Source organism: Elephas maximus, chromosome 11 (assembly GCF_024166365.1).
Source record: "Elephas maximus indicus isolate mEleMax1 chromosome 11, mEleMax1 primary haplotype, whole genome shotgun sequence".
In the NCBI taxonomy this organism is placed as follows: domain Eukaryota; kingdom Metazoa; phylum Chordata; class Mammalia; order Proboscidea; family Elephantidae; genus Elephas; species Elephas maximus.
Genome location: NC_064829.1, coordinates 8,588,719 through 8,611,960, shown reverse-complemented (window position 1 = coordinate 8,611,960; position 23,242 = coordinate 8,588,719). Strand labels below are relative to the sequence as shown.

The 23,242-nt window shown below is 39.0% G+C and overlaps 1 protein-coding gene across 3 annotated transcripts in view; it reads left to right on the top strand.

Moving 5' to 3' along the window:
• Positions 1-23,242, top strand: part of CEP192 (centrosomal protein 192) — a 209,545-nt gene that overhangs the window by 89,921 nt on the left and 96,382 nt on the right. For all 3 annotated transcript variants that reach the window (XM_049901465.1, XM_049901464.1, XM_049901463.1), the window contains 2 exons: positions 6,157-6,328; positions 22,234-23,155. In XM_049901465.1, coding sequence (XP_049757422.1) covers positions 6,157-6,328; positions 22,234-23,155 — 1,094 coding nt within the window. The remainder of the gene's footprint in view (positions 1-6,156; positions 6,329-22,233; positions 23,156-23,242) is intronic.

Genomic DNA, 23,242 nt, shown 5'->3' with positions numbered 1-23,242 from the left:
TGATACTCTGTTAAACTCTTCTATTAGTTTCAGTAGTTTTCTTGAGGATTCCTTAGGGTTTTCTATGTATAAGATCATGTCATCATGTCATCTGCAAATAGAGATACCTTTACTTCTTCTTTGCCAATTTGGATGCCCTTTATTTATTTAGCCTAACAGCTCTGGCTAGGACCTCTAGCACAATGTTGGGTAAGAGTGGTGATAAAGGGCATCTTTCTCTGCTTCTCATTCTCAAGGGGAATGCTTTCAGTCTGTCTTGGTTTAGGATGATGCTGACTATTGGCCCTTTATTATGTTGAGGAATTTCATTCTATTTCTATTTTGCTGAGAATTTTTATCATGAATGGGTGTTGGACTTTGTCAGATGCCTTTTCTGCATCAATTGATAAGATCATGTGGTTCTTGTCTTTTGTTTTATGTATGTAATGGACTACATTGATTTTTTTCCTAATGTTGAACCATCCCTGCATACCTGCAATGAATCGCACTTGGCCCTGATGAATTATTTTTTGGATACGTTGTTGAATTCTATTGGCTAGAGTTTTGTTGAGGATTTTTGCGCCTAATTTTCATGAGAGAGGATTAGTCTGTAATTTTCTTTTTTTGTAGTGTCTTTTTTTTTTTTTTTTTTTTACCTGGTTTTGGTATCAGGGGTATGCTGGCTTCATAGAATGAGTTTGGAAGTATTCCATCCTTTTCTATGCTCTGAAATACCTTTAGCAGTAGTGGTGTTACCTCTTCTCTGAAAGTTTGGTTGAATTCTCCAGTGAAGCCGTCAGGGTCAGGGCTTTTTTTTTATTGGGAGTTTTTAAAAATTACCTTTTACATCTCTTTTTTTTATTATAGGTTTATTTAGTTGTTCTACCTCTGTTTGTGTTAGTTTAGGTAATTAGTATGTTTCTAGAAATTTGTCCATTTCCTCTAGGTTTTCATATTTGTTAGAGTACAGTTTTTCATAGTATTCTATTATGATTCCTTGAGTTCCAGTGGGGTCTGTTGGGATGTTGTTCATCTCATTTTTTATTTGGGTTATTTGCTTCCTGTCCTGTTTTCATTTTTTGTCGGTTTGGCCATCGGTTTATCGATTTTTTTTTTTTTTTTTTAAATATCTTTTCAGTGAACCAGCTTTTGGTCTTGTTAACTTCTTCCAATTGTATTTCTATTCTCTGTTTCATTTAATTCTGCTCTAATTTTTATTATTTCCTTTCTTCTGGTGCCTAAGGGATTCTTTTGTTGCTTTCTTTGTATTTGTTCAAGTTGTAGGGATAATTCTCTGATTTTGGCCCTTTCTTCTTTTTGGATGTGTGCATTTATTGCTCTAAATTGACCTCTGAGCACTGGTTTAGCTGTGTCCCTAAGGTTCTGATAGAAAGTATTTCTATTCTCATTGGATTCTGTGAATTTCTTTATTCTGTCCTTAATTTCTTCTGTAATCCATTTGTTTTTTAGCAAAGTGTTATTTAGTTTCCATGTGTTTGATTTCTTTTCCCTTTTTTTCTTTTATTGATTTCTATTTTTATGGTTTTATGGTCAGAGAAGATGGTTTGTAATATTTTGATGTTTTGGATTCTGTTAAGGCTTGCTTTATGGCCTAATATGTAGTCTATTCTAGAGAATGTTTCATGTGCTGTGGAATAGAAAATATACTTCTCTTCTGTTGGGTGGAGTGTTCTGTATATGTATATGAGGTCAAGTTGGTTGATTGTAGCATTTAGATCTTCTGTGTCTTTATTGAGCTTCTTTCTGGCTGTTCTGTTCTTCACTGAAAGTGGTATGTTGAAGTCTACTATAATTGTGGAGCAGTCTATCTCGCGTTTCAATGCTGTTAGAGTTTGTTTTATGTATCTCGAAGCTCTGTCTTTGGGTACATAAATATTTAATATGGTTGTATCCTCCTGGTATATTGTCCCTTTAATGATTGTATAATGTCCTTCCTTACCTTTGTGGTAGATTTATCTTCGAAGCTTGATTTGTCAGAAATTATTATTGCCACTCTTGCTCTTTTTTGATTGTTGTTTGCTTGATGGATTTTTTTTCCATCCTTTGAGTTTTGATTTGTTTGCATCTTTAAGTCTAAGGTGTGCCTCTTGTAGGCAGCATATAGACGGTGCTTTTTATCCGTTCTGCCACTCTCTGTCTCTTTATTGGTGCAATTAGTCCATTTACATTCAGGGTGATTATGGATAGGTATGAGTTTAGTGCTGTCATTTTGATGTCTTTTTTTGTGTGTTTTTGACAGTTTCTTTTTTCCCTTTCATTTTTTGTGCTGAGTAATTTTTCTTTGTAAGTAGTGTGTTTCTCTTTTTCATTGTTGTTGATTTTGTTTCTGCTGAGTCTTTGTTTTCCTTGTATTTTATTTTAATTTGTAGGATTGTTGGTCTCCTTTGTGGTTACCTTAATATTTACACCTTTTTTTCTGATTTTCAACCTAACTTTTATATTCCTATATTGCCTTGATTTTCCTCTCCATATGAAAGATTCATGACTACTTTATTTAGTTCATCTTTATTGACTTAGCGTTGTCATCTTTTACGGAATGGCTCTGGTGTTTCCCACCTTGGAGTGTTTTTTTAATCATGATTTTTTTGTGTGTGTGATTTCGCTATCTCAGTTGAAATCTGGTTGCTCTGTCCTCTGTTCTAGTGTTGGGTTGATATCTGATATTACTGGTTTTCTACCCAGAGAATTCCATTTACTATTTCTTGAAGTTTTGGTTTGGTTTTTGCAAATTCCCGAAACTGCTTTTTATTTGGAAATATCCTAATTTTACCTTCGTATTTGAGAGACAGTTTTGCTGGATATATGATTCTTGGCTGGCAGTTTTTTTTCTTTAATGCTTTATATATGTCATCCCTTTGCCATCTTGCCTGCAGGGTTTCTACTGAGTAGTCTGAGCTTATTCTTATTGACTCTTCTTTGCAGGTGACTTTTCGTTTTTTCCTGGCCACTGTTAAAATTTTCTATTTATCTTTGGTTTTGGCAAGTGTGATTATAATATGTCTTAGTGACTTTCTTTTGGGATCTACCTTGTATGGGGTTCGATGAGCATCTTGGATAGATATCTTCTCATCTTTCATGATATTATAGAAGTTTTCTACCAACAGATCATTCTTTATTTTCTGTTTTCCCTCCCTGTTCTGATGGTCCACTCACACATAGGTTATTTCTCTTGATAGAGTCCCACGTGATTCTTAGGGTTTCTTCATTTTTTAAAATTCTTTTGTCTGATTTTTCTTCAAATATATTCTTGCCAAGTACTTTATCTTCAGTCTTGCTAATTCTGACATCCATTTCCTCAATTATGCCATGCTGACTTTCTACTTAGCTGCCTGATTCCAACATTTTATTGTTCATCTTCTTTGAATTTCTGATTGCTGTCTCTCTATGGATTCTTGCAGGCTATTACATTTTTCATTATGTTCTTGAATAACCTTCTTAATTTTCTTGACTGCTTTATCTTTGTGCTCCTTGACTTGTTCTGAGTTTTGCCTCATCTCCTTCCTGATGTCTTGAAGAGTTCTGTGTATTAATCTTTTGTATTCTACATCTGGTAAATCCAGGAATACGTAATCATCTGGAACGGTCCTTGAATCTTTGGTTTTGGAGTTTATTGAAGCAGTCATGGTCTGCTTATTTATGTGATTTGATATCGACTGTTGTCTCTGAGCCATCTGTAAGTTGTTGTATTTACTTCATGTTTTCTCACTGTGTCCTAGCTTATTGCATTGTTTTGTTTTGATATACCTGAATAGGCTACTAGAGCGAGCTGAGTTGATTATTGGAGTCTTTGTAGCACTAATATCCTGTCACCAGATGGCTAGAGTTGTTACCAGATATCTGAGCGCATGAGTCCATTCGCTATGCTTGTATAAGTTCAGCTCAGGTGTGCAGGTAGTTGGTCACCAACTGTGTGGTGCAGGCTCTCCCTTACAATCTTAGAGGAGCAGTGGTGATTTGTATATGCACGCTTCTGGTTGCAGGAGGCTGTAACACTCTGAGGAAGGCAGGGTGCTGACAACCTTCCCCTTAGTTTCTGTGAGGAAAGTGCGTCCGTATTCCCTAGAGTGCACTGGCGGGTGGGCTCTGCAGCCATACAGTAGGCACCCAGTGGTTTTTAGTGTAAGGATTGGGAGGTACCACTTATCCTTGGACTGCTGTCATGGCTGGCTGGGTGGTGTGGGTGGAGCCACCAGTCCTCAGGCCCCTGGTGTGGGCGGGTGAGGACCCTGCTTAATAGGCAGAGTGGTGTCATACGTCTAAAACCCACCTTTCCACCGCACAGCTGAAACAGTTATAGTCAGATCTCAAACACATTCATTCTTGCAATATAACAGCTAGATCTTGTCTGCTGTAATGAGGTTACCTGGATCCATGCTGGGGTGAAAAACAAAGTCTGTGGGCCACTTGTGCCTGGACAGGAGTTGCTTCTGCTCTTAAGTTTCCAGATTAGGGGAGCTGGCAGATTATTTGTCCCCTGTTTGTTAATTCTTTCTCCAAGGTCGGAAGAGTGTCTGAGGGAGTGCAGCAGGACCTATCTCAGGCTGGGGGAAATCAACTGTTTCTGATGCTGGCTGGGCAGAGGGAGGAGGGATCAGATAGATCCTAGAGAGTTCTTTCAAAAAGAGGTGCTATTAAATCCACGTGGTAAATTAGACAAAATAACTTATCTTGTGCCAAGAGTGCTGTTTTATCTCAGACTCCAGAGGCATGCCCAGATTCTGTGCGCTCACTCAGCCCTGCCGCGGTCGCGCCAGGGGATCAGGGTCACGCCAGGGGATCAGGGTCGCGCCACCTCACTTGCCTTCTTTTGTTGATGCAGCTGTGCCCCGAACATCACCGCTAGCCCCACCAGTTGCGCCAGGGGATCAGGGCTGTGGAACGCCCACTGAGTCAGGCCTGGCACCTCCTGGCTGCTTCTGCGCCATCTCTTCCTCTCCTGTCACTCAGTCCAGTTTCTTAACTTTGCCTTTGATGTTTACCGTTCCTAGCTTGTGGTATATATAATCGATTGACTTGTTTTTTCAGGTGTTTGTCATAATAGGGACCACCAGAAGCGTCTGACTACTCGGCAATCTTGTTCCCTTCTCTTGAAATTTTTTTATGTATCGCTATTGAAAGATTCAAGAGAAAAATTTGCTTAACCAGTGAAATTAATAAAGAACGTTAAATGTATTTTCAGTTTGTTTCAAAATATTTCAAATGTTAAATAATTACCTATTTATGTAACATTTAATTTCATGTTTTAAAGGTCATTAAAGTGGCCTATGCCACTTCCCTTTAAGAGGTGCAGTTTATTTCTTTCTTCTTGAATCTGGGTTGGTCTGTGACTGGTATTGAAAAACAGAATGAGGTGGAAGTAACTTACGTGTGTGTATGAGAAAGAGAGCAGGTGAAGAAGGGGGAGAGAGAGAGAGATGTAGAATCTTACCACTTGGAGCCCTGCTTTCTAATCTCATTTTACTTAGTGTTATGAACATCTTTTCAAGTGAAAGGATTGTACTCTACAGCATGATGTTTGATGTTCGCATAGTGTTTTATTGTATGTTTGCGCTCTAGTTTCTACAACCTTGTTCCTCCTGTAAAATGTTTAAGATTTCTTACGTTTCTGTTAATAACGATGAGATGACATTCTTTTAGTGAAGTCTTTATATTTGTCAATTTTTTTACTTAGGGGAGTATCTAGATGTAAAACATCTGAGTCAGGACAGGCTTTTCTGGTTTTTAATATGTACGCTTAATCCTATCAGCTATATGTGACCGTTCCCATTCCTGTGCACTTACCTACATGATTTTTTCTTCTTCGCTGTTTGAAGGCTGGAGTTTTTCACTGTTTTGTTCATTTTTGTTCAGTGCCTTGTAAAAATTTTTATTGAATGAATGATTAACATTGTGATTATTTATTTTGGTACTTATTAAAGAGAATGCCATAACATTTTTCATTTTCAGTAGTTTATCAGATACTTTAGTAGGAATATAATTTATGATTTTAGATGACTAAGTGTAAAATCTGAATTTATGGTTGAGTTACCACACAGGCAGCTAGAGCGGAGACTAGATTAACAAGATTGTAGGCAAGCAGGGATGGCTTGTTGCTAACGGAGATAATGTTAAAGGAATGAATAACTCCCAGTCATGAGGTTTTTTTCTCTATTCTAGGTGTGCTTTAGAGTGTTTGTGTTCGACCGCCCATCCTCAGAAGCCCCCTAGTGAGAGTGCATCTTCTCAGTTGTCATGCTTAGGTGCTGGTGTGAGCGGGCTGACGTACCTGTCTGAGCATGAGAGCAGCTGTCCTGTCTCAACCACAGATTATGGCCACGAGGACTGTCAGGTGGGCAGGCGCCTTTATTATTTTGTTGTAAGGCTTCGGGTTATATGATGTGTGATTCTGACTGAAAGCCAGGCCTGCACACTTCTGTGCTGATGTTTTACCTTTAGCATCAGTTTGTTTGTGTGTGTGCGTATGTGTGTGTACTGATCAGCCAGCTACCCGCAGGGTACACTCTAGGGTTACACATGATTCAGTGTCTACCCTCCAAGGGCTGTCAGTTGGTAGAAGATGCTGTAATGGCAGTACGTAGTCATGCCTGCTGTGATCACATGCCGGTGTGCTATGGAAATGCAGAAGGTGACGGGGAGATGGTTCAGTGAGTGATTATTGGAGGATGATGTACTGAAGGTGTGTTTCACAGGTCTGCTCGGAGTTAATCAGGGAGGAAGCAGAGTAATGTACCGGGGAGGGGGGTGGTGGTGGTGGTGGTGGGTAAGGCATGGCACTGTGAAATACACACTGCATTTGATGAGCTCCAGGAGGTTTAGAGCAGCTGCAGGGAGTCCTGCATGGAAATGTATAGGAGGTGAAGACAGAAAAAAAGGAATAGCCAAGCCACAAACAGTCTTTGATGTAAAATTTGGGAGTGTGAAGGCTTTTAAGTAGGACACTGACATGATCAGCTTTTGCTGTTTTAAGAGCTCACATCAAAAGCAGTGTAGAGGAGGGTGTGGAGGGGAGCAGGATTCGAATTGGGAAGATTTGACATAAGGCTACATGTCATTCAGGCAAAAGACGGGCTAAGGTCATGGCAGTGGGGATGGGAGAGAAGCAGATAGTTGTGAGAATCTAACATTATTCTGTGTGTCTGTGTATTTTGTAACCGTGACAGTATTTCATTTTTTAATGAGCTGAATATGACTATTATGAATATGCCATACAGGCTACCTCCACCAAGTTACTACATACTTGCACTAAAGTTACTAAATATATGATGTTTTGTTAGATAACACATTATACCATTTTAAAATTTATTTTATTTTTGTTGCTGAGAATTTACACAGCAGAACATATGCCAATATATTAGTTTCTCCATGTACAGTTCAGTGACATTGATTATATTCTTCAGTTGTGCAACCATTCTCACCCTCCTTTTCTAAATTGTTGCTCCACCATCAACGTGAACTCACTACCCCTCGAGTTTCCTATCTAATCTTTTGAGTTGCTTTTGTCAGTTTGATCCCATGTAGATCTTACAAGAGCACAGTGCTTAAGGCAGACATTCTTTTTTATAGTGGGGCTAGGATTTAAATTGGGTTTTTAAATCCATGTTGTGTGCTTTTCCCATGACCTTATACTTAACTTTTATGTTTCTTAAATGGAAACAGATATGTTACAACTGAATCTAATTTGTTTTTATTTTGTGTGTGTTTGTGTGTATGCACACTAAGCCTCATTGCTATTAGTATTTTTGAAAGTACATAAGGTGTACATAAGTTTGTGTATTTTTACTATTTGAGTTTTATTCTACTGATGCTATAACAACCAACATAACAAGAGAAGGCAGACATTCTTTACTGATTAAGCTAAGCTATTGTTCGATTTAAAGAAGACTTGAGGGGATATTTTTTGGTTTAAGGTTTAACCATTATCTCAGGGCAGTAGTTTCGGAGATTCACCTAGACTCCATGGCTCCAGAAAGTCTGGATTCCATGAAAATTTGAAAACCTGTTCTGCATTTTCCCCCTTTTGACCAGGATTCTGCTATAGAATCTTTGATGAAAATGCTCAGTATTGGTAGCCTGGCATCCCATCCAGCTCTGGTCTCATGGCAAAAGATGCCATTGTTGATGGAGGCAATTAGCCACACATTCCATTTCCTCCTCCTGTTCCTGACTCCCCTTCCTCTGTTGCTGCAGATGAAAACAGACCAAGTGTTTTACCTTGGATGGCCACATGCATGCTCTTCAGACCCTAGGCACTACACAGTAAACTAGGAGGTAGAATAGAAGCACTAGATACAATTTTAGCCCCGTTAACTGGGATGCCCTGTGAAACCATGACTCTAAACCTCCAAACCAGGGAACCAAATTCCATGAGGTGTTTGGTTTTACATAAGCAGCCTCAGCAGCTGCTCTTCGTTGTTGTGAATATATCCATCACACAGCATTTGCCAATTTAACTTTTTACACATGTATGACTTAGTGACATCTGTCACATTAATTGGCTGTGCAACACTTACTCTTAACTGCTGATTTTTTTCCATCACTGTAAACCAGAACTCAGTGCTACAGAAGCAGTAGTCTCCCCTTTTCCCCTCCCTCCTGCCCCTGGTAACTGCCTATAAACTTTGGTCTCTGTACATTTGCCTGATCTTGTCTTTTTTTTTTTTTAATATCTTATTGTGTATTCGATGAATGTTTACACAGCAAATTCGGTTCCCATTTAACAATTACTACAAAAATTGTTTGGTAACATTGGTTAACATTTTTCACGATGTGTCAACATTCTCATTCTATTCTGGATTTTTTTTTTTTTCCAGTAATCTGGTTTCCCTGCCCCCCTACCTTTTCGTCTTTGCTTTAAAGTAATTGTTGATAATTTGATCTTATGCAGATGATTTTTTAAAGGTGCGTAGTACTCACTGGTAATATTCTTTGTTTTATGAGCCTTTCTGTTATTTAGCTAAAAGGTGACCTCCAGCTAGTTTCAGTTCAAGGTTTAAGGGGTATCTCAGAGCAGTCATTTCGGAGAGTCCTTTAGTCTCAACTAGTCCAGTAATTCTGGACTTTTTAAGAATTTGAGTTCTGTTCCACATTTTTTTCCCCTTCGATCAGAATTCATCTATTGTGGCCCTAATCAGAATGGCCAGCAGTAGTAGCTGGGCACCATCTAGTTCTTCTGGACTTTGGGTAGGTGAGGCTGTGGTTTGTGTAGACTGTTGGTCCTGTAGACTGGGTTCTTCTCTGAGTCTTTTGTTTCCTTCTTTTTCTTTCCCTCCAGACTAGAAGAGACCAATAGTTGTATCTTAGATGGTCACTAGCAAGCTATTAAGACCCTAGAAACTAGTCACCAAACTAGGATGTAGAACATAAACTTTATGAATTATATTATGCCAGTTCACTGAGTTGTTCCGCAAGACTATGGTCCTAAGGCTTCAAACACAGAAAACCAGTTCTGCAAGGTGTTTCATTAAATCTAAGAAGTATCCACAACTCTGCCTCCTGTGTGCTTTATTACATATATATATGAATATACGTGCATGCACACACAGGTGTATACACATGTAGATTCATGTGTATATGCACACACATGCCTGTACACGTATATGCACACATACATGCATACGTAACCACATGTATTTTTTTTTTTTTTGGTTGTTGCTCTTTTTATGTAAGTGAGGTCATACAATATTTGTTCTTTCGTGATTTATTTCACTCAGTATAATGTCTTCAGGCTTCATCTGTGTTGTAGCATGTATCAAGACTTCATTTCTCTTTCTGGCTGAGTAGTATTCCATTGCATGTATGTACCACATTTTGTTTATCCAGTCATCCATTGATGGGCATTTAGGTTGTTTCCACCTTTTGGGTATTGTGAGTAATACCACAGTGAATATTGTTGTACATGTTTCTTTGCGTTGATGGAAACCTGTGTTTTTGATGTTGATATTAGACCCATACATTCTTAGTGTACAAACAACACTTCTCTGTTACTTCCTCAGAAAAATTATTAAACCTCTCTAAGTCCGTTTCTTCATGTGTAAAGAGAAAAAGTAGTATAAGCACTTCGTTAAGTAAGCACTGAATATATATTAATTTTATTATTATTATTTTTGTGATGTTGTTGTTAGCTGCTGTTGCGTCAAGGTCAGCAACCTTATGTGTAACAGAACGAAACATTGTCCGTTCCCGCACCATCTTCATGATCGTTGTTACGTTTGAGTTCATTGTTGTGGCTATTGCGTCTATCCATCTCATTGAGAATTTCCTTAGTTTTCTTCTAAAACTTTGTTTTTCTGGCAGTCCACAGTATATTCAGTATTCTTTGCCAAAATCACAATTCAGAGGCATCTATTCTTCTGTCTTCCTTTTCATTGTCGAGCTTTTGCATGCATATGAGGCAATTGAAAAGATCATGGCTTGGGTCACCTCACCATCAAAGCGACATCTTTGCTTTTAAAACGAGAAAGAGGTCTTTTGCAGTACATCTGCCAAACCCATTATATCATTTGATTTCTTGACTGTGGCTTCCATGGATGTTGATTATTAACTGACAAATAATCTGATCTTTTTTTCTTACTGTCTTTGTTTCTAAAGCTTTGGTCCAGGAAAATTTCAAAACCCAGTACTGAAATTATTGTAAGTAAAGGTTAAGTATATGTTAGATTATGTATAAATTCCAGCTGGTCCTTTGGGCAGGGCTGTAGATATTACCCTTCAGGTTATGCATTATAAGAAATGAGTATATGAACATTCACTACAACCATTACTTCATTCTTAAGAAAATAGAGCCACTGAGTTTAGAAGTTCAAAAAGACTTAGTGCTCATAAATATTAGCATCTTCAGGCCTTAAAGCACACACAACAGTATACACAGGTCATGGAGGCGGGCGGATTACGTTGGCTTTGTGTTGATTCCTAACCTCATGTTGATAACATTTCAAAAGCCTACTTGCTCCCCCCGTTATTATTAGATTTTTATTGCATAGTTCACAGAAAAAACTCCTTAAACTTACAAAAAATTACTTGTCATTGTACCTTTATTTATGTAAATATTTTCAGAGATGTGATTGGTTTATACCTCCTATTTACTTTCCTCATTATAAATACATTTATAAAATAATGAATGCACAATTTCTGAACTTTTTTTTTTTAATTGTGCTTTAGGTGAAGGTTTACACGCCAAGTTAGTTTCTCATGCAAAAATTAATACATACATTGTTATATGACCCTAGTTGGTTTCCTTAAATGTGACAGCATATTCCCGCTTTCCACTCCGAAATTTCCCATGTCCATTCAACCACCTCCTGCCCCTTTCTGCCTTCTCATCTTGCCTCCGGACAGGAGCTACCCATTTAGTCTCATATATCTACTTGAACCCCACGTGTCTATCAGTTTGTCATACTGTGGAGGCTTCTGTGTTGTTGTGGTGCTGAAAGATATGCCACCGGTATTTAAATACCAGCAGGGTCAGCCTTGCCGGACAGGTTTCAGCTGAGCTTCCAGACTAAGACTAGGAAGAAGGACCCGGCAGTCTACTTTTGAAAAGATTTAGGCAGTGCAGTGAAACATTATTTGACATAGTGCAGGAAGTTGAGCCCCTCAGGCTGGAAGGCACTGAAAATATGACTGGGGAAGAGCTGCCTCCTCAAAGTAGAGTTGATCTTAATGACCTGGATGGTGTCAAGCTTTCAGGACCTTCATTTGCTGATGTGGCATGACTCAAAATGAGAAGAAACAGCTACAAACATCCATTAATGATAGGAACATGAAATGTATGAATTATGAATCCAGGAAAATTGGAAATCGCCAAAAATGAAATGCAACGCGTATACATGGATATCCTAGGTATTAGTGAGCTGAAATGGACTGGTATTGGTCATTTTGAATCAGACAATCACATGGCCTGCCATGCTAGGAACAAAAATTTGAAGAGGAATGACATTGCAGTCATCATCAAAAAGAACATTTCTACATTGATCCTGAAGTACAGCGCTGTCAGTGATAGGATAATATCCATATGCCTATAAGGAAGATCGGTTAATACGACTGTTATTTGAATGTACATACCGACCACTAAGGCCAAGGATGAAGAAACTGAAGATTTTTACCAACTTCTGCAGTCTGAAGTTGATTGAACATGCAATCAGAATGCATTGCTAATTACTGGTGATTGGAATGCAAAAGTTGAAAACAAAGAAGGATTGGTAGTTTGAAAATCTGGCCTTGGTGATAGAAATGATGCCGGAGATCGCGTGATTGGATTTTGCTAGACCAATGACTTCTTCATTGCAAATACCTTTTTCACCAACATAAACGGCGACAATACTTGTGGACCTCACCAGATGAAATACACAGGAATCAAATCGACTACGTCTGTGGGAAGAGATGATGGAAAAGCTCAGTTATCATCAATCAGAACAAAGCCAGGGGCTGACTGCGGAACAGACTATCAATTACTCGTATGCAAGTTCAGGCTGAAATGGAAGAAAGCTAGAACAAGTCCACGAGAGCCAAAGTACTACCTTGAGTATATCCCACCTGAATTTAAGAAACCATCTCAAGAATAGATTTGATGCATTGAACATTGATGTCCGAAGACCAGACTAGTTGTGGAATGACCTCAAAGATGTTATACATGAAGAAAGCAAGAGGTCATTAAAAAGAAAGGAAAGAAAAGTCCAAAATGGATGTCGGAAGACACTCTGAAACTTGCTCTTGAGTGTCGAGTAGCTCAAGCAAAAGAAAGAAATGATGACGTAAAAGAGTTGAAGAGAAGATTTCAAGGGGTGGCTTGAGAAGACAAAGTAAAGTATTATCATGACATGTGCAAAGACCTGGAGATGGAAAACCAAAAGGGAAGAACACACTCTGCATTTTTCTAGCTGAAAGAACTGAAGAAAAAATTCGAGCCTCTAGTTGCAATATTGAAGGATTCTATGGGGAAAATATTAAATGACTCAGGAATCATCAAAAGAAGGTGGGAGGAATACACAGAGTCACTACACCAAAGAGAATTGGTTGTCATTCAGCCATTTCAGGAGGTACCATGTGAGTAGGAACCAACGGTACAGAAAGAAGTCCAAGATGCACTGAAGGCATTGGCGAAAAACAAGGCTCCAGGAATTGACGGGATACCAATTGAGATGTTTCAACAAATGAATGCAGCGCTGGAAATACTCAGTCATCTATGCCAAGAAATTTGGAAGACAGTTACCTGGCCAGTGGACTGTAAGGCATTTATATTATGCCTATTCTCAGGAAAGGCTATTCCACCGAATGCAAAATTGTCGAACATTAATATCACACAGAAGTAAAATTTTGCTGAACATTAATATCACACAGAAGTAAAATTTTGCTGAAGATGATTCACAAGTGGCTGCAGCAGTGTATCAACAGGGAACTCCCAAAAATTCAAGCTGGATTCAAAAAGGTGACGCGGAACCAGGGATATCATTGCTTGTGTCAGATGGATCCTGGCTGAAAGCAGAGAATACCAGAAAGATGGTTACCTGTGTTTTATTGACTATGCAAAGGCATTCTACTGTGTGGATCATAACAAATTATGGATAACATTGAGAAGGATGGGAATTCCGTAACAATTGTGTTCATGAAGAACCTGTATGTAGATCAAGAGTCTGTCGTGTGAATAGAACAAGGGGATACTGCGTGGTTTAAAGTCAGGAAAGGTGTGTGTCAAGGTTGTATCATTTCACCTTACCTATTCAAAAACAATTTTTGTAGTTTATTCAGTCTGTATGCTGAGCAGATAATCTGAGAAGCTGGACTATATGAAGAAAAACAGGGCATCGGGATTGGAGGAAGACTCATTAACAATGGGTTATGCAGGTGTTACAACCTAGCTTGCTGACAGTGAAGAGGACTTGAAGCACTTACTGATGAAGATCAAAGACCACAGCCTTCGGTATGTGTTACACCTCAACGTAAAACAAAAATCCTCACAACTGGACAAGTAAGCAATATCCTGATAAATAGGGAAAAGATTGAAGTTGTCAAGCATTTCATTTTACTTGGCTCCACAATCAATGCCCACGGAAGCAGCAGTCAAGAAATCAAAAGACGCATTGCATTGGGCAAATCGGCTGGAAAAGACCACTTTAATGTGTTGAAGAGCAAAGATGTCACCTTGAAGACTTAGGTGTGTGTAACCTAAGCCATAGTGTTTTCATTCGCCTCCTATGCACTTGAAAGCTGGATGATGAACAAGGAGGACCGAAGAAGAATTGACGCCTTTGAATTGTGGTGTTGGAGAAGAATATTGAGTGTATAATGGACTGCCAGGAACTAGCAAGTCTGTCTTGGAAAAAGTATAACCAGAATGCTTCTTTGGAAGCTAGGATGGCGAGATTACGTCTCTCGTATTTTGGACATGTTGTCAGTAGAGATCAGTCCTTGGAGAAGGGCGTCATGCTTGGTAGAGGGTCTGCGAAAAATAGGAAGACCCTCAATGAGATGGATTGACACACTGGCAGCAACAGTGGGCTTAAGCATAACAATTATGAGGATGGCGCAGGACTGGGCAGTGTTTAGTTCTGTTGTACATAGGGTCACTATGAGTTGGAAATGACTCTGTAGCACCTAGCAACAACATCTACTTGAACTAAGAAGCATACTCTTCTCGAGTATCATTTTATGTCTTGTAATCCAGTCTAATCTTTGTCTGAAGAGTTGGCTTTGGGAATGATTTTAGTTCTGGATTAACAGAGTCCAGGGGCCATGTCTTCTGGGTTCCTCGTCTCAGACCGACCATTAAGTTTGGTCTTTTTACTAGAATTTGAGTTTTGTTCTCCACTTTTCTCCTGTTCCACCAGGGACTCTGTTGTGTTTCCTGTCAGGGAGGTCATTGGTAGTAGCTGGGCACCATCTAGTTCTTCTGGTGTCAGGCTGATGGAGTCTCTGGTTAATCTGGCCATTTTAGTCTTTCGGTGCAATATTTTCCTTGTGTCTTTGGTGTTGTTCATTCACCTTTGCTCCAGGTGGGTTGGGAACAATTGATGCATCTCAGATGGCCACTTGCTAGCTTTTAATATTCTAGACTCCACTCACCAAAGTGAGATGTGGAAAATTTTCTTAATAAATTTTGTTATGCCAGTTGACCTAGATGCCCTCCGAAACCATGGTCTCCACACCCCTGCACCCGCTACTCTGTCACTCAAAGTGTTTGGTTGTGTTCAGGAGGCTTCTTAGCTTTTGGTTTAGTCTAGTTGTGCTGACTTCCCCTGTATTGTGTATTGTCCTTCCCTTCTTCTAAGATAATTCTTGTCTACTCTCTAGTTAGTGAATTTTCCCCTCCCTCCCTACCCTTGTAATCATGAAAGAATTTTTTTTCTGTGTTTAAAACTTTTCATGAGTTCTTATTAATAGTGGTCTTATACAATATTTGTCCTTTTGTGACTGACTAATTTCACCAGCATAATGCCTTCCAGATTCATCCCTGTTATGAGATGTTTTGCAGATTCATCGTTATTCTTTATCGTTGTGTAGTATTTCCTTGAGTGAATATACTATAATTTGTTTATCTGTTCATCTATTGATGGTCACCTAGGTTGTTTCCATCTTTTGGTTTTGAGAACACTGCTGCAGTGAACATGGGTGTGCATATATCCATTCACATCATGGCTCTTATTTCTCTAGGATATATTCCAAGGAGTAGGATTGCTGAATCTTATGGTACTTTTATTTCTAGCTTTTGAAGAAGCACTGGACTGATTTCCAAAGTGATTGTACCATTCTACATTCCCACCAACAGTGTATAACTGTTCTAGTCTCTCCACAACCACTGCTGGATTTATTATTTTGTGGTTTTTGGATTAATGCTAGCCTTGTTGGGGTGAGATGGTATCTCATTGTTGTTTTGATTTGCATTTCTCTAATGGTTAATGATAGTGAGCATTTCCTCATACATCTGTTAGCCACCTGAATGTCTTCTTTGGCAAAGTGCCTGTTCATATCCTTTGCGCAATTTTTATTTGGGTTGTCTTTTTATGGTTAAAGTTTTGGCAGTAGCCTGTATATTTTAGAGATTAGACCCTGATTGGATATGTCAGAGTCAAGAATTTTTTCCCAGTCTCTAGGTTGTATTTTTACTCTTTTGGTGAAGTCTTTTGATGAGCATTAAAAAAAAAAACAAAAAACTCATTGCCGTTGATTTGATTCTTAACCATTATGCCACCAGAGTTTCCTTTGATGAACATAAATGTTTGATTCTTAAGAGCTCCCAGTTAATGTTGTTTCTTTCCTGATGTTTGTGCATTGTTAGTAGTATCTTGTATACTGTTTATATCATGTATTAGGGCTCCTAGTGTAGTCCCTATTTTTTCTTCCATGATCTTTATCATTTTAGATTTTATATTTAGGTCTTTGATCTATTTTGAGCTTGTTTTTGAGCATGGTGTGAGGGAAGGGTCTTGATTGATTTTTTTTGTAAATGCATATCAAGTTATGTTAGCACCATTTGTTAAAGAGACTGCCTTTTCCCCACTTAACGGACTTTGAAACTTTGTCAAATATCAGCTGCTCATAAGTGAATGAATTTATGTCTGGATTCTCAATTCTGTTCCATTGGTCTATGTATCTGTTGTTGTAGCAGTATCAAGCTGTGACTGGTATGTTAATTTTAAGTTCTAAAATCAGGTATCGTGAAGCCTTCCCACTTTGTTCTTCTTCAGTAATACTTTACTTATCTGGGGCCTCTTCCAGTTCCCAGTGAAGTTGGTGATATGTTTCTCAATCTCATTAAAAAATGTCGCTGGGATTTGAATTGCGATTGCATTGTATCTGTAGCTTGTTTTGGGTGGAACTGAAGTTTTGACAATGTTGAGTCTTCTATCCATGAGTAAGGTATGTTTTTCCACTTAGGCAGGTCTCTTTTGGTTTCTTGGCAGTAGTGTCTTATAGTTTTCTTTGTATAGGTCTTTTATGTCTCTGGATAGATTTATTCCTGAGTATTTTAGCTTCTTGGGGGCTATTGTAAATGGTATTGATTTGGTGATTTCACCTTCGAAGTTCTCTTTGTATAGAGGAATCCAACTGATTTTTGTACATTTGTCTTGTATACTGATACTTGGCTGAAATCTTGTATTAGTCCTGATAGTATTGTGGATTCTCTGGGGTTTTCTCTGTATAAGATCATATATGCAAATAGAGATACTTTTACTTCTTCGTTACCAATTTGGATGCCCTTTATTTCTTTTTCTAGCCTAATTGCTCTGGCTAGGACCTCCAGCAAAAGGTCGAATAACAGTGGTGATAAAGGACATCCTTGTCTCCTTCTCAATCTCAAAGGGAATGCTTTCAGACACTCTCCATTTAGGATAGGATGATGATGGTTGTTGGCTTTCCATAAATGCCCTTTATTATTATGTTGAGAAATTTCGCTTCTTATTTTGCTGAGAGATTTTATCATGAATGGGTGTTGAACTTTGTCAAATCCCTTTTGTGCATCAATTGATAAGATCTTGTGGTTCTTGTCTTTTGTGTTATTTTTGTGATGGATTACATTGATTGTTTTTCTAATGTTGAACCATCCCTGCATACCTGGTAGGAATTCTGCTTGATCCTGGTGAATTTCTTTTATATGTTGTTGAATTCTGTTGGCTAGAATTTTGTTGGGGATTTTTGTGCCTATGTCCACAAGGGATATTGGTCCGTAATTTTCTTTTTTTGTATCAGGGTTATGCTGGCTTCATAGAATGAGTTTGGGAGTATTCCATCCTTTTCTATGCTCTGAAATACCTTTAGTAGTAGTGGTGTTAAGCCTTCTCTCAATGTTTGGTAGAATTCTTTCGTGAAGCCGTCAGGGCCGAGGTTGTTTTTGTTGGGAGTTTTTTGGTTACCTCTTCAATCTCTTCTTTTGTTATAGGTTTATTTAGTTGTTCTATCTCTGTTTGTTTTAGTTTAGGTAGGTACTGTGTTTCTAGAAATTTGTCCATTTCTTCTAGGTTTTCAGATTTGTTAGAGTACAACTTTTCATAGCACTCTGTTATGATTCTTTTAATTTCAGTTGGTTCTATTGTGATATCACCCATCTCATTTCTTATTCAAATAATTTGCTTCCTTTCCTGTTTTTCTTTTGTAAGTTTGGCCAGTGTTTTATCCATGTTGTTGATCTTTTCAGTGAACCAGCTTTTGGTCTTGTTAACTCTTTCAGTTGGTTTTCTATTCTCTATTTCATTTAATACTGCTCTAATTATTATTGTTATTATTATTATTATTATTTTCTTCTGGTGCCTGAGGACTTCTTTTGGTGCTATTTGTCCCAGCTGTAGGGGTAATGTTTTGATTTTGGCCCTTCTTTTTGGATGTGTGTACTTATTGTTTCAAATTGACCTCTGAAGCCCTGCTTTTACTGTGTCCCAAAGGTTCTGGTAGGATGTGTTTTCATTCTTGCTTGATTCCTTGAATTTCTTTGTTCCGTCCTTAATTTCTTCTATTACCCAGATAGTTTTTGAGCAAGGTGTTGTTCAGTGTCCATGTATTTGATTTTCTTTTTTCATTGCCTTTTCTGTTTTTGATTTCTACTCTTATGGCTTATCGACTCGACGGCAGTGGGTTTTTGGTGGGTTTTTGGCTTTAAGATCAGAGAAGATGATTTTTAATATTTCGATGGTATGGATTCTGTTGAGGCTTGCTTTTTGACCTAATATGTGGTCTACTCTGGAGAATGTCCCATGTGTGTTGGAAGAGAAAGTATCCTTGGCTGCTGTTGGGTGGAGTGTATAAGTCTATGAGATCAAGGTGGCTGATTGTGGCATTTATATCTTCCATGTCTTTACTGAGCTTTCTGAATGTTCTATCCTTCACCGAAGTGATGTTTTGAAATCTCCTGCTATTATTGTGGAGCTATCTTTTCAGTGCTGTTAAGAGTTCATTTTACATATTTTAGAGCCCTGTCATTGGGTGAGTAAGTATTTATTATGATTATGTCCTCCTGGTGTATTGAGTGTTTAATCATTATATAGTGTCCTTCCTTATCCTTTGTGGTGGATTTTGCTTTAAAGTGTATTTTGTCAGAGATGAATATTGCCACTCCTGCTCTTTTTTGATTGTTGTTTGCTTGGTACATTTTTTCCCCATCCTTTGAGTGTTTGTGTCTTTAAGTGTAAGGTGTGTCTCTTGTAGGCAGCATATAGATGGATTGTGTTTTTTTTATCCATTCTGCCACTCACTGTCTCTTGATTGGTGCATTCCATCCATTTACATCCAGCGTAATTATTGATAGGTATGAGTTAGTGCTGTCATTTTGATGTATTTTTTTTGGTGTTGTTGACAGTTGCTTTGTTCTATTTAATTTTCTGTGCTGAGTTGTTTTTCTTTATATGTTTTCTTTTAATCTTTTTCATTGTTGTTGATTTTATATTTGCTGAGTCTTTAATTTTTTCTTGTTTATTTTAATGTGTAGGGTTATTAGTTTCCTCTGCAGTTACCTTAATATTTACCTCTATTTTTCTAAGTTTAAACCAATCTTTTATTTCTTTATATCGCCATGATTTCCTCTCCACGTGAAAGATGTATGACTACATTTTTTAGTCCCTTTTTTTTTGTATATGTGTTGTCATCTTTTACATATTGAAGACTCTGTTTCTCTATTTTCACTGTTATAGGTTTGATTTATTTTTGTGACTTCCCTGCCTGAGTTGATATCTGGTTGTTCTGTCCTGTGTTCTAGTCTTGGCTTGCTATCTGATGTTATTGGTTTTGTACCCGGAGGACTCCCTTCAGTATTTCTTGTAATTTAAGTTTGGTTTTTGGAAATTTCCTAAACTTCTGTTTATCTGGATGTGCCATAATTTTGACACCATCATATTTGAGAGACAGGTTTGCTAGGTGTATAATTCTTGGCTGGCGACTTTTTTCCTTCAAGGCTTTATATATGTCATCCCTTGCCTTCTTGCTTACATGGTTTCTGCTGAGTAGTCTGCGCTTAGTCTTATCCACTTCACTTTGTATATGACTTTTCATTTATCCCTAGCTTCTCTTAAAATTCTCTCTTTATCTTTGGTTTTAGCACATTTCATTATAATATGTCTTGGTGACTTTCTTTAGGGATCTACCTTGTGTGGGGTTCAATGAGCATGTTGAGTGGATAGCTTCTCTTCTTTCATGATATCAGGGAAGTTTTCTGCCAGCAAATCTTCAACAATTCTCTGTATTTTCTGTTAACCCCCTTATTCTGGTATTCCAGTCTCTAGTGGATCATTCACCTCGACAGAGTCCCACATAATTCTTAGGGTTTCTTTATTTTTTATTTTTTTAATTGTTTTGTCTGATTTTTCCTCAGACAAATAAGTTGGTTTCAAGGGCTTTATCTTCAGTCTCACTAATTCTGACTTCCGTTGCCTCAGTTCTGCTCCTATTAGTTGCCTAATTCTGGACTTTTATTGTTAATCTTCTGGATTTCTGTTTGCTGTCTCTCTGGATTCTTTCAGCCTGTTAAATTTGTCATTATGCTGTTGTATAACCTTCTTAAATTCCTCTGTTTGTGTGTTCCTTGGCTTTATCCATGTTTTGTGTGATCACCTTCCTGATCTCTTGAAGAGCTCTGCATATTAATCTTTTGAATTCTGCCTCTGATTATACCAAGAAGTTATCTTCTTCCAGGAGGTTTTTTGGTTCTTTTGTCACTTGCTGAAGCTGTCATGGTCTGCCTCTTTCTGCAGTTTGATATTGAGTGTTGTGTCCTAGCCATCAATAAGTTATTATGTTTATTTATTTTATGTTTGCTTACTGTGTCCTAGCTTTTTGTTTTGTTTTGTTTTGATATCCCCAAATAGCACAGTCATGTGAGCTAGTTTGATTATTGGCATCTTTGAAGCTCTGGCATCCTGTCACCAGGTGGTTAGAGATGTTACTAAGGGTGTGAGCCCAGGAGTCCATTTACTTGTGTGGATTTAGCTCAGGTGTTCAGGTTGTCCATCAGCAAGTGTGTGGTGCAGGCTCTCACCTACAGTCCTAGATAGGCAGGACTGATTGAAGTAGGCACAGGTTTCTGGCTGCAGTAGGGGGTCAAGTGCTGAGCAAAATAGGGGGCTGATGGTTGTCCCTGAGTGTCTGGATGGAAGGCCTGTCCCTGCTCCTTAGAGCAAGTAGGTGGGTGGTTTTTGCAGCCAGACTATGGACGCTCAATACTGTTGGTTATAAGTACTGGGAGGTACTACTTATTTTTGGACCCCTGGTATGTGTGGCTAGGTGGAGTAGGTAGATCCACCAGTCCTCAGGCCCATGATGTTGGTAGGTGAGGACCCTGCTTAATGGGAAGGGTGGTGTTAAATGTCACGAATTTACCACTCCTCATAGCTGATGCAGTTGTGAATAGGCTTCAGGTATACAGCCTTTCGTACTCTGCTAATGAGGGTGTGTGCTGCTGAAATGGGTCCACAGTGGCCTAGGCAGGGGCGAAAGGCATTCAGAGTCTGTTGATCCCTTTTGCCTGTCCTTTGGTAAATGGGCTGTGCCTGCCCTGAGTTCCCGGCTTAGGGGAGGTGGCAGATTATTTTTTCCTGTTTTTTAATTTGTTCCCTCTCCATAGCCAAATGGCTCAGGGCAGGCCCTGGGGGCACAGCAGTTGCTGAAACCAGACCGGAACCCAGAGCAAGAGTGTCGAGGGAGCAGGTAAAGGGGAGAGAGGTCCTTCCCAATGGGAAGGATTTTTTTGATCCATGTGATCGATTAGACACTTGTGCTTATCTTTTGCTGATTCAGCACTGCTTCTCCTTCATTCTGGAAGCTCGAGCAGAGTCTCCGCCGCTTGGTTTCTCCCGATGTGCAAAAGGCGTGCCGAGTGCTACTGTTTGCCACATCCCACATACACCAGCCGATCCAGCCTTCTGGGTTACGGTGCCGGCCAGGACAGGTCTGGCACTGGCTCACTGCTTCTGAACCATCTCTCCCTCCCTCTGTCACTCAGTCCGACTCCTTAGCTTTATCGTTGATGTCATATATAATTGATGCACTTGTATTTTCCTATCTTTGCTGTAAGAAGGACCACAGGAATCGTCTGACTACTCTGCTATCATGATTGCTGCCCCCCTCAAATTTCTACCTGTTAAGCCTACATTTCACAGCTGCAAACTACTTTTCTTTGTGTAAACTGAATTTTTTTTTTGGAGAGATAATGTCAAGTATGTCTCTTTATTATATTACTTGAGATTATGCCAGCATGGTTTAAATTTATACTATTCAGTTTAGCTGTCAATTATTAAAAACATTTTTTATTACACTCAGAGCGATATCACCGGTGAATTGAGCACCACAATTATTCGTGCCAGTCCAGCTCCATTGGAAGAACACACTGTGGAAAATTTGAATGAAAAAGTTCCGTTTCAAGATCAAGATACAAGCACATTGTCACATGTTATTCAGAACAACTTGGGTAAGAAAAAAGTGACTGAAGCTGCTTTCTCGAGTAGCAAAACCGAAGATGTAAAACCTAACTTTAGAGTGTGTAAAGACCCTCCTTCGAAAAGTGGAGATCCCTTTGATATTGGTCTGGTAGCTTTGACATCAAACCCTCACGAACTGGACCAGATCAGTATGTCTCTACCCAGCAGGGCACGTATCAACCATCAGGCTTTGTCAACTATTGCCGACCTCCATGTGTCTTGCTTGGAATCTGTTAACAAGGGTCAAAGAATGACTTCTAAGGACGTGCTAAATGCCGGCAGCGAACCAAGTGGCCTGGTTCCTAACCAGACAGCTCTTGGTAACCAGCGTGCCCCTGTCCCCAGCTTGGAGGGCCACAGCTCTGCTCCTGAGATGCAGCACCTGCCTGCTGCCATTCCCACGCTCTTGACTGGACATTGTCTGACCACAACGCCTTTTGCCCAGCAGTATCTGGGGGCACTACCTTCATCTGGAAACGGAGCTTTGCCTCCTTGCCATGTTGGTGGTACCACAGTCTGTGGTTTCTCAGGAGGCAGCCTTCATCCTGCTGTCTTGGGAGAGCATGTTCAGAACTCGGTGGCTGTGGGAATTTGTCTAGGACAAAATTTGAGCTCTGGATTGATGGGTTCCACGTCTTTTTGTAACCCATATCCTAATGCCTTAAATCAGAATCTTCTAAGTACAACAAAACCTTTTCCTGTGCAATCTGTTGGTACAAGCTTTGGAACTGGACCATGGAATTCAGGAATGATGTCAGAATTAGGTAAGATGCTTTTCTCCGTTATTGCTCATTGTTGCTATTATTTCAAAATCGAGTTTTCTCAAACCAGACCACGAAACTAATTTGTCT